This window comes from Conger conger, chromosome 4 (assembly GCF_963514075.1).
Source record: "Conger conger chromosome 4, fConCon1.1, whole genome shotgun sequence".
Classification (NCBI taxonomy): Eukaryota; Metazoa; Chordata; class Actinopteri; order Anguilliformes; family Congridae; genus Conger; species Conger conger.
The window spans coordinates 4,821,634-4,837,968 of NC_083763.1; the positions used below are offsets into that span (position 1 = coordinate 4,821,634).

General features: G+C 52.4%; 1 protein-coding gene across 1 annotated transcript in view; it reads right to left on the reverse strand.

Moving 5' to 3' along the window:
- nfia (nuclear factor I/A) overlaps nucleotides 1-16,335 on the reverse strand; it is a 173,334-nt gene that overhangs the window by 3,531 nt on the left and 153,468 nt on the right. Inside the window, 4 exon segments of the mRNA XM_061238709.1 lie at nucleotides 8,158-8,249; nucleotides 9,412-9,441; nucleotides 9,444-9,576; nucleotides 12,225-12,403. Coding sequence (XP_061094693.1) covers nucleotides 8,158-8,249; nucleotides 9,412-9,441; nucleotides 9,444-9,576; nucleotides 12,225-12,403 — 434 coding nt within the window.

The following is a 16,335-nucleotide window of genomic DNA, read 5'->3' on the forward strand; positions in this document are numbered from 1 at the left end:
AGAGAGAAACACATGGGCGGGCGCTCTTGGGGGGGTCAGGGTGCGAGGCCTTCAGATATTCTGCCACAGTGTCTCTCTCACTCAGCGCGCGTGTGGGTCTGCAGTGCAACTCCAGGTCATCCTGCGGACTACAATACCCAGAGAGGCACCGGGGCGGTAGATATCACACAAGCGGAGACTCCTCCTCACCCTTTAAAGGGGCAGGATCACAGATACGCGCTGCCAGGTGCTTGACTGGGACAAGGGGGTACTGGTGCTTCAAGCCCCAGTGTAGCCACGATAATGTATGTGCAGCTGTTGGGCCCTTGAGCCACTGTTGGGCCCTTAGCCCCGCCTTGCTCCAGGGTGCGTTGGCCCCTGTTTGGCCCCGTTTGGCCTTATCGACTGTAAGTCGCTTGGTAACAGTAAATAACTCAAACGTAGTGTTAATGACGCCACAACCACTCTTGGTACTTAGTTCTGACTTAAAGAGTGTTGAAAAACATTTTAAAAGCCTCGTCTTCAGAGGGTGAAGAGGAGTGGTGTTGGGCGCAGGGTGTCGGATGGGAGCAGAAGCCGGGTGTTTCGCCCTGTTGGTTGGGTTCTGGGGTGTCCGAAGGTGCCGTTCGCCCCCCCCACCCCCCCGCAGGAGTGACAGGTCCGCTGGCACAGGGGCACGCAGTGGGCAGTACGGTACAATCTCAGAAATTCACTAATTCAGGGCTCAAATTTCCCAATGTACCCTGAAACTACAGTATGTTCAGTTTGGGGACAAATAAGTATGTTTTCCAAGCAAAAATAAGGTACAAATTAATTACATATTACTGCCTAGGGGTATAATTTTATGTACCTATAAGGGTACCGCCCCAGCGATAAGCATTTGCACCTCTTTAGGCACTTTTCACACCTTTATGTCTGAGAGTGTGCGGCAGCTGACTTTTCCACACACACAGCGCCTCACGCTGGTGGCATTGAGCATAGCGCCGGGCCTGTCCCTCTATGGCAGGGAGGAACAGCGCCGTTTTTGTTTTTTTTTGTTTTTTGCGGTCTGGTGAAAAAAAAAAAAAAGTCACTGGCAGAGGAGGCGACCACATGCATTACAGAGGCTCTGTTCCTCTTCTCCCCCTCTCTCTCCTCTCTCTCCCTCTCTCTCTCCTCTCCTCTCCTCCCTCTCTCTCTGATGTCCTTCACAGCTGGGAAAATGAGACGTGAAACCACAAATCCCTGCTCCTCCTGCCTCTCGTTCAGACGACGGTAAAAATAAATACACGCTTCTTCTTCTGTGGTTTTGGTGATTACACCCCCTCCCGCCCGGGCCGAAACCAGAACCTCCGCTCAGGCTGGGGTCTGGCTGTCAGCGATTCCCGCGCACAGTCCGTCGATCCCCGTCTCGAAAACCCTCCTTCTGGTGTCACAACACCAACCCTCTCCCATCCGGCCCGAAGTGAGCATCTTAACAAGTGTTTTAGTCCGGTAATAAGATCAGATTTTTTTTTTTCTCTCTCAAGTAGAACATTTTTGCTCGTCTTAGGATACTTTCTTGCTTGTCAAGTGAAATTTTCCCACCCCATTGGCGAAATCTTTAAATCTTTCTTACCTCATTGGCAATGTTTCAGTCTTATCTAGCAACAAAAAAAAAAAGTCAAAGAAATACAATTAATACAATTTTAAGCACTCCAAAACATTCCAATTGCACATTTGCGATCTCACACCTTTGAGGGGGTCAATGGCGTATCAAACTGGCCCTACCTGTTGAGTTCCCACAGATTTTTAGGATCTAAGCTTCAGACAGACAGACAGCCCTGACACTAGGAGGGGTGGGTGGGGGAGGGGGGTTATATCTGCTAAAGGGGGGAGGGGGATGTCTCTGAACGACCGCGCGCGGCGTTAAGATCAGCGCCCTGAGGATATGCACTAAAGCTAGCGGCGGTTAGCACAGCGCACCCGGGACAGTACAGTACAGCATGTCCTGGGACACGGTGTCTCAGTCACTCAGGGGCACAGAACAGCCCCCCCCGCCCCCGCCCCCGCCCCCCTTTGCGGAAAACTCGCCCCTCAGACGCACTTAATCGATACCCGCAGTTCCGCGGGGCCCCATTTGCATCGCGATTATGAACGAGACGCGGGAGTGGTGGAGGGTACTGCGCTGCGATTCTGCCCGTGTCCGCGGTTACGCCCCCCCCCACTCCCCCACCCCGCCCGCGTACTGTACATCACGCTCCCGTCCTTATAGACGCACTCTTTCTCCTCATCAGCTTTACTGTCCTCCCTGAAAACCTTCAAGGTGAAACTGGCTTTAAATGATGTAGGGGGAGAGAGGGAGGGAGGAGGGGGGGTCTGCATGTGTGTGTGTGTGTGTGTGTGTGTGTGTGTGTGTGAGAGAGAGACACCCCCACCCACACACACACCGCGCAGCAGGGGGAGATCTCTGGCTGTTTCTTTAACTCCCTGTCAATGGAACAAGTAATCTCATCAGGCGCAGAAGTGCTGACTCAGGGCCCGGGCTAAAGTGCCGGCAGATGAGTGTCATCTCCGAGGAATTCTACCTCATGTAATGCAAACCAGGCTCGCCGGGGAGAGTCGCGCGTATAAAACCCATCTCCCCACCGCCGGGCCCCGCCATTTACTGCTCCCGCCGGGCCGGGGAGACATTTACTACATTATTTATTTATATTTCAAATCAGCAAGCAATCGGCAGCAGCACCACCGGCCCCCCGCCCGCGCCGCCGTCTCTGATGGGACTGACCTGCGGTAATAATAAAATAATAGCCGCGATAATACCGCAAAGGCTAATAATAATAAATCATAATAATCAGCCTTAAAAACTGACGTTATCCGAAAAGTATCTGAGGCGGCTGCGTGACTGCGCGCCGCGCGCTGCCATAGCTCGCGCTTGTGCTTCGGGGAGGAGCGCGTTGCCAGCTATCGTGTGGGTTTCAAAACAGTAAGAAATCAGGAAATTAACGTCGGGTCATTAATAAAAAAGTAACTAGGTATTAGCAATGCCCCCTGCTGGTTAGTATCGGAACAGCATCCACTCAGCACGGGAGACAGAATATACAAACTGGCACACACTCGCTCCTGACTGAGCAACACCTTTTTATCTCTCTCTCAAAAAAGTAACTACTCAAACGTATTGCTGAAAAAAAACCTATCCATCACTCCTGAAATTATCCTTAACACCCAACAGTGCCTGCGGTAAGCCCTTAAGCCATTGTTAATAAAGGGAACGATGATGATGATTATTAGTAATTCTGCGGTCGCAGCTTCAACAACCGTCGTAACTAACATTTAAACCGCGACAACGGCGCGCACTTAACTCGGAGCAAACTGACATCAAGCGCGAGAGTCAATTACAGACGGTTATCTCCTCTCCCTGTTAGCTTTTATGGCGGGGAATAAAAAGCGCAGAGTGCCTGAGACCTGCTAGCGATCTCCACAGGCCGATTTACTGCCGGTGTGAGTCACACGCCGCAGTGGGGAACCGGCGCACTGCCTGCCGGGTCTCCCTATCGCCTCTCCCGATCGCGGACGCCGCCGTCCCCCCCTCCGTTGGTTCGCTCTGATTAAGGAACACTGCTCAGGAACCGGTGCGTTATGGCCATTATCACACAGTAACTTACCACAGAACAAAAGACACGGCTTCAGCAGATTCCAGCTCAGCTAAAGACTGCGTGTGTGTGTGTGTGTGTGTGTGTGTGTGTGTTTGTGGGAACAACTTTTGCTTGCCTATAGTTTATTGTAGTTTATTGACGGCGCCCACTGTAAACGCAAGCGTAAGAGCGCAGGCGGAAATAATGCGCACCGAAATAATGAAATAATTTCACAGCCGTCTTTAAGTATTAATTGGATTATGAAAGGCGTTATTGATTTTTTTTTTTTGGGTTTTGTTTTAAAGAGTTGGGGGGAAAACGAGGGCTTCAGCACTTTCGCCGAACTGGTTGGAGGCCGGGCACTGTCTGGTCTGAAGTGCGCGGTTACTATGAGACTCTACGGCGTCTGAGTGCGTTGGAATGCTTTTGTTGGATTAAAGGAGGGGGGGGGGGGGGGGTCGGCCCGTCTGGAGCAGGGGGTGTCTGGGAGAACCCCTCCCCCCCGTGGGCAGGCTCCGTTTCAGGGGGCAACCGTCAGCGTCTTCCATGGCAGTTGGAGCGGTTTGACCCGCGGGCGCTGTGCCACCCACCCACCACCCCTCTTTTATGCCCGAGGCTCTACCAACCCATTAACCCCCCCTCCCAAACCCCCCCCTCCCAAACGCCCGCCCCTTAGGACTGCCACGCCGAGTCTCCGCTTCTGTTACCGGGGTGTGAGAGGCAGGAATGTTTACTGTTACAGTCCTGTCTCTCTCTCTCTCTCTCTCTCTCTCGCTATCTCTCTCCCTCCATCTCTCCGATCCTCCCTCTCTCCCCCTCTGCTGTTTGCCCCCGTGGGGTAACTTTTGTCCCCCGAATCTCTGGGGAGGGTTTTTTTGAGCGGTTAAGAAGCAGAGTGGCACTGAGAGGCTTGTCCCGCTGAGGGTCAGTCTCTTTTAATGCGCTGATCTCTCTCTCTCTCTCTCTCTCTCTCTCTCTCTCTCCCTCCCTCCCTCCCTCTGTCCATCTGCACTGCCTATTTTGGGCTTCAGTAAGGACCAGAGTACTAACCGCTCTTAACCCTTTCAGGTGTGTTCTTTACTGGACATTCTAATCACAAATGTGCGATTAGAATGTTCTTTACTGGACATTCTAATCACAAATGAGCGATTAGAATGTTCTTTACTGGACATTCTAATCACAAATGAGAGATTAGAATGTTCTTTACTGGACATTCTAATCACAAATGTGTGATTAAAATATTCTTTACTGGACATTGTAATACTGATGTAGAACTTGGGGAGAAAAAAAATGTTCTGAATCTCTTCAAAGGCTTAAACTCAGCACAACACCAACCTGAAGTCTCGGGTCTTCTGCCGAAATGGAACTCCGAAGACTAACTTGGCTAACTGACAGAAATTCGTGCAGGACATGTGCAGGACAGGCAGAGCAGAACCTGGCAGCCCAGGGGGAGGTGATGAAGGGCTGGGTGGAGCCGGGTGTCGGACAGTTAGCGTGGGGGGGGGCCCAAAGGGGAGATCGATGGCGGTGGGTTGAGCGCAGGGTTGGGGGCTGTTGGGGGTGTGGGGGGGGGGGTCTGCGGCCGGGGCCTTAGAGCCTTCGCCCACAATTAATAATGCAGAGCGGAGCGGAGCTGAGCCGTGGAGTAAACACCGCAGGATCTATAGGGCCCGGAACAAAGGGCTTAGCGCTTAGCGTGGCGCTAGCCACCGGGGATGGGGAGCGGCCGGGGAGGGACGGGGTAAATAAATAAATACGAACAGTAAATAATAACCGTCACTCACACCCCCCCCGCCCCCTCTCTGACACACACCTGCCTCCGCTCCTCCCGGGGAGGCCTGGCCTGTCTCTCGGCGCGTGACGGGGTCGATAAATCGACGTGGGGCTGAACCGCGCTCCGGACACGCTGCTCTGACACCCCGCTTCCCTCCCGACACACACACACACACACACACACACACACACGCAGGAGACTACACACACACAACCCCGCACACGCCCTGCGCATCACACCCAACACACCACACCCAACACATCACACAGCCCAGCTCACACCCTGCCTGCCTGTCCCTCTATCTCTCTCCCTCTCTCTCCATCCCTCTCTTCCTCTATCTCTCCCCCTCTCTCTCTCCCTCTTCCTCTATCTCTCCCCCTCTCTCTCTCCTTCCCTCTGTTCCTCTATCTCTCCCTCTCTCTCCCCCTCTCTCTCATCCCTTTCTCTCTCCCTCTCTTCCTCTATCTCTCCCCCTCTCTCTCTCTCCCTCTTCCTCTATCTCTCCCCCTCTCTTCCTCTATCTCTCCCTCTCCCTCTCTCCGTCCCTCTCTCCCTCTTCCTCTATCTCTCTCTCTCCCTCCCTCCCTCTCTTCCTCTCTCCCTCTCTCTCTCCTCTCTCCCTCTCTCTCCATCCCAGATATGAAAAGTGCCTTAAAAGGTGCAGACGCTTGTTGCTGGGGCGATACCCGAGAGGTACATACAATTGCACCCCTAACAGCAATATATAATTACTTTGTACCTTTTTTGTTTGGAAAACATAATCATGTGTACCCAAAGAAGACATTACAGTACTTTCAGGGTACATTTGGGGAATTTCATCCTTGAAGAACAAAAATGTACCTCCACTATCACTCTCCTGAGTGTGTACATCCATCCATTATCTAACCTGCTTATTCCTCGTCAGGGTTGCGGGAGGTGCTGGAGGCTATCCCAGCATGCACTGGGTGAGAATACACCCTGGAGAGTTTGCCAGTCCATTGCAGGGCACACGCACCATTCACACCGCGGGGCAATCTCCGATCACCCCCTAACCTGCATGGTCTGTGGACCGTGGGAAGAAACCGGAGTACCTGGGGGGAAGCCCACGTCCACACAGAAATCCAGCTCCAGGATTCAAACCCAGGACCTTCTTGCTGTGGGTCCATATTGTCCCAAATGACTAATTTAACCAGCCTGCAAACACCGTGGCTGTTCCTGGTGACCGGCCAAGCTCTCAGACGTGGGTTTAGTGGGTCAAGGGAGAGGGATCGTTTCACTGCGCGACCTTCAGTCGGGGTGAAGCGCCGGTCAGTTTCATAAACAAACAGGCGTCATTTCCAGGAAAGCTGCTTTATCTGGGAGGATCTGAGGGCAACGGAGCACTGCCAGAACCAAAAAAGGAAGTCAATCTCGACAAGTATTTTAATCTTACATTTGGATGTAAGATCTTATTTCTTCTTACTTTCTTTTTGCTAAATACAGTAAGACAAAAGATTGCCTGTGAAGGTGAGAGTTTTTGACCCATTTCAAGACGTGCCAATGGGGTAAAGAAATGCCACTTGTCAAGCAAAAAGGAACTTAAAAAAACAATTAAGTCTCATTACAAGACTAAAACATGTGTTTAGACGGACTTTGTACTGTACTTCTCTGAATGCTGCTACTGCTATGCTTGACGACCGGGCCGGCCCTGAGACTGTGTTGGTTCTCTGCGGGTCCACTGGCGGTCGGCGAGGGATTATTTCACTGTGTGTGACCTTTGCCCAGCTGAAATGGCCGGTCAGTTCGATAAACAAACAGTCGTCTGCGTAACTTCCAGTAAAGCGGGGCTTCTATCGGGGCTAATCAGAGAGGAAAGGAAAAGCAGCCATTTTGGATTTGGAGAGACTTTCCAGAAACCGTTCCAGAGTTTTTCAGAACTGGCGAATAGGGTCGCAGGGCTGGCACTAACCTGGCTGGCTGTCCTAAGTCTGTCTTAAAACTTCTGTCTTAAATTTTAGTCTTATAATCAGATTTAAAATCTTACTTTTTTTTTCTCTCTCAAGTAGCTTCTAGCTTCTCAGATTGTCTTCAATCACTCTTCTTGAAAAGTTAACAAGTTAAATTTTCTCACGCCAACTGTCAAACTGTATCACGTCACTGGCAACACCTGTGTGTTATTCAGCAAAAAAAAAAAGTTGAATAAATAAGATGTTAAATCTCAATATAAGACTAAAGTACTTATTGAGATGGATTATTTGCTGTTTTTTTTTTTTGTTGCAGTGTGTGAGCGCAGCAGAAGCAGTCAGCAGGAGAGGGAGGGGCTCTCGCGGGGGACTCATCCTTTCCCATGAGCACCTGCAGCGGACGGGCGGGCGGGCGAGAGAGCGAGAGAGTGAGAGAGAGAGTGATGGGCGAGCGTGGCTTCCCCTCGCTCGCCGACATGCGTCGGAGCGTGCATCCTGAGCGCCAGGCGCGGAGATAAAATCACCGAGGGAGGGGGGACATGGGGGGGTCAGCGAGTGGGGCGGGGGGGGGGGGGGGGGGCAGTTCTCCGTGAGGCTCGCGGGCCAGGAAGATTATGGCTCCCATAAATCAGCCCTTTAGTGCAGCTCACGCATACTGCACCTAAACTGAGAGAGAGTGAGGGAGGGAGAGAGGGAGAGAGGGGGAGAGAGAGAAGGAGAGAGAGAGAGAGAGAAGGAGAGGGAGAGAGAGAGAGAGAGGGAGGGAGAGGGAGAGAGGGGGGAGGGAGAGAGAGAGAGGGAGAGAAAGAGAGAGGGGGAGAGAGAGAGAGAGAGAAGGAGATGCCTGGAGAGGTGCGGTGTCTGCGTGCCGCCAGTAGGGGGCGCTCACCTGAGGCTGCTGAGGGATATTTACAAAGCTGGGATCTCGAGGGCCCACGCTGACGAACCGCTGGGCCGGGGACGTGGTGGGCGTGGAGTAGGCTGCGGTTTGGGGAAGAGGGGGGGGAGAGGGAGGGAGAGAGAGAGAGGGAGGGGGAGGAGAGAGAGAGAGGAGAGAGGGGGAGAGAGACACACACAGGGGTCATTCCCAACGCTCATTATCCACAGTCGAGAGCGGGCGCGCTGTGGGAGAAGGTCAGGCGCGCCGGAGGCTACCAGCAGTCCTGTGGAGCGGGGCTAATGGCGGCCATTTTAGGCTCCCCTCGCTTAAACAGTCGGGCGCAAACGCGCGATAAATCCTCAAACTCAACGGCGAGACGGGCAACCCCCGCGGGGGCCGGCTTGTTTCAGGGGCCACTTAACCTGTTCGCAGGGACATTATTTGGACGTACGGTCTACGGTTTTCCCCTGGCGTAAAGAACAAATTCCCCACCGGTGGGGTCGGCTAACCGCTAAGGCCTGTGACTGTATGGACTCTGGAGGCTGCAGCCTGCTCGGTACGCAGTACTACAGTTTGTGGTACTGAGGCCCAGAGGAGAGTTAGCATTTCTGAGCCATGGGTTCCCTCTGCAGATTTCCCATGCTTTTTCTCCCCTCCACAGGGATATTGATTTCTGGTTAACGTACGTTTAAGCGAGTTTCACTTTCGTTTTTGTTTCCGAGAGATTAATTACAATTACCTCAAACATGCCGTTATGTGCTTTTAAAAAAAGCATGTTGCTAACAAGTTGCTAAATTGAAAGTGCAACAGTAATGCTGCCTGCAGGCGGTGTGGTGCAAACCTCAGTGGTGCCGGGTGAAATATGAAGATTGTTGTGGCTTCAACTTGTTAGCATCCTGCTTTTTTTTAAAGCACATTTCAGCAGAGAAACACACATCTGAGATGTTGTGATGGTTGTAATTTAACTCGTAATAAACAAAACGTGAAACACTCTAAAGGGTATGTTAACCACGGACCTTATGTTTGACAGAAATTGGAATCCCTACGAGGAAAAAGCACAGGAATCTACCGAGGGAACTCAGGAACGGAAGAAACTTCCCGACTGGCCTACAGAAAGATAGAGCGGTGAGCGTCTCTGTTCCTGTGTGCGTTAATCATAATAATTCATAACAATAATAATAATCTGTTATTTAGCTGACACTTTTTATCCAAAGTGACTTTCAGTTGATTAGACTAAGCAGGAGGGGGAGACGGGATACTCACTTGGCGAGGTGGGGGAGTTGCCCCCCCCTCCGTGGAGGTGGAGGGGGGTTTGGAGTCGGACACGGGCAGGGGCACGGGCCGTGCCATGGGCGGGGGCGGAGGGGGGGGCAGCATGGGCGTGGGGAGGAAGGGGTTGTGTACCTTCCCCTGACTGCTCCCGTTGGGCTGTGAGAGAGAGGGAGGGGGGGAGAGAGGGAGAGGGGGGGGCAGGAGAGAGAGGGAGAGAGCAGGGGAAGGAGAGAGGGGGAGAGGGAGAGGGAAAGAGCGAGGGAGGGAGAGGGAGATTCAGAGAGAGATAAAGGGAGAGAAGGATGGAGGAAGAGAGATAGGGGGAGAGGGAGATAGAGATGAGAAAGAGTGAGTACAGAGATGAAGAGAGGGTTGGGGAATAAGAGAGGAAATGAAGGAAAGAGAAAGAGAAGGAGAGAAAAAAAGAGAGAGAGAGAGGGTAAGCACAACGTCAGTATCTGACACGGCCTTTCCAGCGTGTGTGTGGCTGGGCCGTCCCAGAACTACACCTGCCCCCCCAGCGAGACTCTCCCCCCCCCCCCCCCCCCCGCCGCAGACCCCCAGGAGAGGCCCAGCGCTCCCCTGGCCATAAAGGATTCTGCTGCTGTGCGCAGTTTGCCGTTCATAATCTATTACCAAAACAGCACGCTCCTGTACACTGTACATCACACCAGCCCAGCACACACTCCCTGTACACTGTTACTCCAGCACACACTCCCTGTACACTGTTACTCCAGCACACACTCCCTGTACACTGTTACTCCAGCACACACTCCCTGTACACTGTTACTCCAGCACACACTCCCTGTACACTGTTACACCAGCACACACTCCCTGTACACTGTTACTCCAGCACACACTCCCTGTACACTGTTACACCAGCACACACTCCCTGTACACTGTTACTCCAGCACACACTCCCTGTCCACTGTTACTCCAGCACACACTCCCTGTACACTGTTACACCAGCACACACTCCCTGTACACTGTTACTCCAGCACACACTCCCTGTACACTGTTACACCAGCACACACTCCCTGTACACTGTTACACCAACACACACTCCCTGTACACTGTTACACCAGCACACACTCCCTGTACACTGTTACACCAGCACACACTCCCTGTACACTGTTACACCAGCGCACACTCCCTGTACACTGTTACACCAGCGCACACTCCTTGTACACTGTTACACCAGCGCACACTCCTTGTACACTGTTACACCAGCGCACACTCCCTGTCCACTCTCACACCAGCACACACTCCCTGTACTCTCACATCAGTGTACTGTCACAACAGGGCCCAGAGTCTGCTCTCAGCTCTCTGATAGATGAGCTTTTAACAACGGTGTGTGTCAGAGGATATGTGTGTGTGTGTGTGTTAGAGGATATGTATGTGTGTGTGTTAGAGGATACTGTGTGTGTGTGTGTCAGAGGATACTGTGTGTGTATGTGTGTGTGTGTCAAAGGATACTGTGTGTGTGTGTGTGTGTGTGTGTGTGTGTGTGAGAGTGTCAGAGGATACTATGTGGGTGGGTGGGGGGGTGTGAGTGTGTGTGTGTGCGAGTCTGTGCCTCAGTGTGTGTGTCTGTGTTTGTGTGTGCGTAATTGCGTGTTTGTGTGTGCGTGCACACGTATGTGTGTGTACACAAGCTGAGAAAGATCCAGATTCAGATTTAATGAGCAAATGAATAGCGTGGATTAAGAAACTCTGCTCGGTATCGATTCGGTGTCTAGACACAAATATATCAGCTATCTGACTGCAGACATCGAGCGGGCGAGAGCGCTCTCTCACACCCCCCCCACTGCAGAGCCCCTCGCTGAACCCACCGCCCGCTAGCACCTGCGATACACCGCTAACGGCTACGCCGACACAAAACACATGCTCACATACGCTCATATACACTACATCGCTAACAGCTACGTCGACACAAAACACACGCTCATATACGCTACATCACTAACAGCTACGTCGACACAAAACACACGCTCATATACGCTACATCGCTAACAGCTACGTTGACACAAAACACGCGCTCATATACGCTACATCGCTAACAGCTACGTCGACACAAAACACACCCTCATATACGCTACATCGCTAACAGCTATGTCGACACAAAACACACGCTCATATACGCTACACCACTAACAGCTACATCAACACAAAACACGCGCTCATATACGCTACATCGCTAACAGCTACATCAACACAAAACACGCGCTCATATACGCTACATCGCTAACAGCTACGTCGAAACAAAACACACGCTCATATACGCTACACCGCTAACAGCTACGCCGACACAAAACACGCGCTCATGTATGCTACACCGTTTATGCATATACGTAATGGCGGCATGTGCTAGTGCAGTGCTAACCAACCCTGTTCCTGGAGATCTAGGTCCAGTAGGTTTTCACTCCAACCCTAACAAAGCACATCACATTCAACAGCTAGCTCACCTGTTGAGCTGCTAATTAGTAGATTCAGGTGAGCCAAGTTAGGGTTGTAATGAAAAGCTAGAGGATGGCAGATGCTGTGTGTTTGTGTCACAGACAGGGAAAACTACGGGGAAAGAACGTCGGTAAGAAAGTAGACAAGAGGCTGCGTCCGGAATCCCATACATAGCACACTACTCATACTACATTTCAAAGAAAATCAGCCTTAGATTTAGTACGAGGAGTATGCTAGTATGCGGTTTTTATCCCAGCTGGAGTAAGAAAGAGGGAGGCTAACGGGATGCCAGGAAGAGGGAGAGAGAGAGAAGGGGAAAAGGGGGTATCTGAAGCGCTCCTTCTTACATTAAGGAAGCCCACCTGCCCCGCTTGCTGAGCGCTGTCGGGGCAGACGAGCTGGACGAACTCCTTGAGCGTCTCCTGGGGGTGGTACCGGATGGCCGGGTGGGAGAAGTACGAGCCGGGCTGCTGGATGATGGGGGACGTCGGGAAGTGGAGACTCGACGGCGTGGTGTGTGGACTCGCTGAGGAGGGAGACAGAGAGAGAGAGGAGTGAGAGAGGGAGAGAGGGAGGGAGAGAGGGAGAGAGGGAGGGAGGGAGAGAGAGAGAGGGAGTGAGAGAGGGAGAGAGAGAGGGAGAGAGGGAGGGAGTGAGAGAGAGTGAGAGTGAGAGAGGGAGAGGGAGGGAGAGAGGGAGGGAGTGAGAGAGAGGGAGGGAGAGAGAGAGGGAGGGAGAGAGGGAGGGAGTGAGAGAGAGGGAGGGAGAGAGGGAGAGAGGGAGTGAGAGAGGGAGAGGGAGGGAGGGAGGGAGAGAGAGAGAGGGAGTGAGAGAGGGAGGGAGTGAGAGAGAGGGAGAGAGAGAGAGGGAGTGAGAGAGGGAGGGAGGGAGAGAGAGATGGGGTGGTTAGCAGGCGTGGGAGGTGGGGGGGGGGATGGGCAGACGTGGGTTCAAGACGGCAAACGTTAGGTTCAACATTCGGCAACACATTTTTTTCTGTTAGCCGCGAACGTTAGCTAACGTTAGCGAACATTTTGAAAAGCTAGCACACGCCAAACAAAAATGGCTGCCGATGGGGAAAGCGCTGAGAGAACAAAAGTTGACAATCATTTGGCTGTCATAATGCACTTTAATCAATGTAATGTTTGTTCTTACCTTTAAAAATAAATCACAGATAAGAAACGGATCAGCTAACTGGCACTGTTCCATTTGTATTAAAAAGGCGTTGGTGGTGAACTAAATGGAATGATCATTTAAAATTGCTCAAAAGTATCTGTTTCCTGCAAACATAGTTCACCACAATGTTCACCTTCTTGAACACACGTCAGGTTTTGGGGAAGGGGGGGGGGGGGTGCAGGAGGGAGGGGCAAAGAGAGGACAGGAACATCCAGGAACACGCGTGCTGCACACAGGAACACGGGTACAACACGCAGGGCCACATGCAGAGAGGCACACACATACAGACCTCCGACACAAGAGCTGAAACGGAAACGCACAACACACACACGGCTAAAACACACACATAAACACACACACTTTCACCACTCCGTATGTAGAGGCAGATATGACCGGCGTGATACGAGTTCGTACAGGACCTTGCAGAATGAAATGTCAGACCTACATTACATCACACGCACACAGACACACACACACACACACACACACACACACAGCTGTGGAACTGAAGCAGCTCGCAGTGGGCTCATTCCAATCACTTATTTTTCTCCACTTTGTTCTTTTACTTGCTCCTGACCCGGAAATCGATCGAGGTCCTCCATCTTTAAGGACATTCCAACCCCTTAAATGTTCCTTCTAGGAGCTAGGAGTAGAGGTTAGGAACTCACGATCTTTCCTTTGAGTAAGAAAACATCGGCGCATCCTTTATGGAACCTCTCCCCGTCTGCCACGTCTGTAACTGACGCGGTTTCGACCTGATGTTTAAAGGAACAAGGACCTTCCATTTGCCTAATTTCGCATTCTCGATTTCCCCATCTTAACTTTTCTTAGCCCCTCCCAGTGGGTGCAGCTAGGAGTAGATAAAGAGCAATAAGCAATTGGAATAAGCTCAGTGCCACTGACAGGGTTCCCACAATGCACCTCGGCATGGGCGGGGCTTACAAAAGTCACCCCCGTGATGTCAGAAAGCAGAACCACAAGCTTCCTACTCCAGCAGGAAGTGCCAGAGGCGTATCCTCTCCCCACCGAACAGACACAACGCAGGCCACTCCGATGAAACGCCACAACAGAACATTTCATTACCATCGTTTTTTTTTTGGGAGGAAACGGCAGATATAAATATCGGGATAATGAATCGACAGCGCAGGAATCCGCGCCTTCGCCGACGTCGTTTCGTTTCGCACACCCCGAGATTGACAGCCCTTTAACGCACCCGGGCTTATCAAGTATTTAATTGTAACCGGCACAATCTAATTACCTTGCTCTTAATAAGAGGTAATATTGGGTTATTGGTTATTAGTATAATGCCCCGGACGCACGGCGCTGGGTCTTTAAGCCGTGATGTATTACGGCGCAGTTAATAAGACTCCGCACTCCCATTTCCAATATCAGCGCCCGTGCCCCTCATTCGGGGAGATGGTAAGCTGATACTACATAAACATTGTTAAAGCCACAGCTCTCTGCTGCAGTAATTCACTTAACTTGGGCCCTGATTTATGGCTCTGTCAATAGAGGGTGACTGGAAACTGTGGGCCCGCTCAGGCCTCCGCACAGCCACAGTATTTACAGTAATAATGGAATGGACGGCTTCTTCCCTGCCCTTCCCTTCCCTCCCTTTCTCTCTCTCTCTCTTTCTCTTTCTCTCTTTCTTTCGTTCTTCCCTCCTTCTTTTCTGCCGTCTTTTCATGTCCCGCCTTTTGTGCCGAGTCGAGTCAGGAATGTGAACTTTGGAGGGAGAGAGGGAGCGAGAGAGCGAGAGAGAGGGAGAGAGAGAGAAAGGGAGGGAAGGGGCAGGGGAGGGAGAGAGAGAGAGAGGGAGAGAGGGGGAGAGAGAGAAAGGCAGGGGAGGGAGAGGGAGAGAGAGAGAGACACACACACACACAGGGGGGAGTGGGAGAGCAGTCCAGTGCCCCCAGCCCCCCTCCCCAAACACTGACCCCTCCCTCTCCCCCCTCCCCCTCCCCCTCCCTGCCGGTCTGAATCCTCCAGACTCTTTTATCGAATTAGCCTGTCGCTCTGCGGGTCCCACCGCAGAGGCTAGCCTGGAGCTCTGCTGACCCCCCCCCCCCCGGGACACGCCCATCCTGGGACCCTCCCCTGTCCCACCTCATCCCCTCTCCCCTCTCCCCTCTCCCCTCTCTCTCTCTCTCTCCCCCCCCACTGCCGGACTCCAGAGCGGCACTCCATCTGATAAAACGCGGGATCCATCTGAATTCTCACCGCAGATACGCAGCGGAGGGGCTTCTGGGTAGACCAAGGGCGCCCGAGTGACTAATATATATTGCTCGGGCAGACGCAGCATCGCCACAATGCAGTCTGCAGAAGCACTAACGCTGCAGCCGCTGCTAAACTTCCACCGGAACTTTCCACCAATCAGGCTCGGGCCCCCGGACTTGGCGCCGGTACAACGGCTCAGGTTTATCCCGGGACGTTCAGCGAGGGGAGGTTAGACGGGCCGGCGATGTAGCGTACACCAGATACGTGATCCTACGATCCCCTCCCGATCACGTGGGGTGGCTATGTACCGCGCTAACAGATCAAAACATTTTATGTTTATAGTGTAATAGTATTTTATTGCTTACAAGCAATTGTCCAAACGCACTTCGTTGAAAAGCCCGGGCCTAAAACCGAACGAGAGCAGGCCTAGGGGAACGGGGGCAAGGAGGAACTGCCTGATGGCTGATGGGAAGAAACCTTGAGAAGGAAGCAGACTCAAGGGGGCAGTCCGTCCTCCTCTGGCCAGCTCAGGCTGTGGGTTTTAGTCAATCAGTCGATGCTCACGCTAATGAAATTAGCCGCAGCGAGGTGACAGTGTTGAGATGGTGGCTCAGACTGTAGGTGAGCCGCCATCTTAGGCAGCATGTAGCCAGGCGGCTAGGGATAATGGAAGCACCTGGAAGGTTGCTGGTTGAAGCCCCAGTGTCGACACGGTAAGATTTGCGCAGCTGTTGGGCCCTTGAGCAAGGCTCTTAACCCCACCTTGCTCTTGCTCCAGCGGGGATTGTCCCCATGCCTAGTCTAATCAACTGAAAGTCACTTTGGATAAAAGAATCAGCTAAAATAACTGTCATGCAGTGTAACGTAGGTGGGCCCAGGCGGCGGCGGTGAGGAGCAACAGGCGTCCGACACTTGCGTTCTTACATTCCGGCACGTTCCTGTCTGAGATTATGAGTCATATTCCTCTGGCCAATGACCAGCTCTCTTCCCGGGGAAACAGCACGAGCCACAGCGCTTCCTGCGTCAATTATGCAAATGGCTGCAGTCAAACAGAATGTCTAAAAA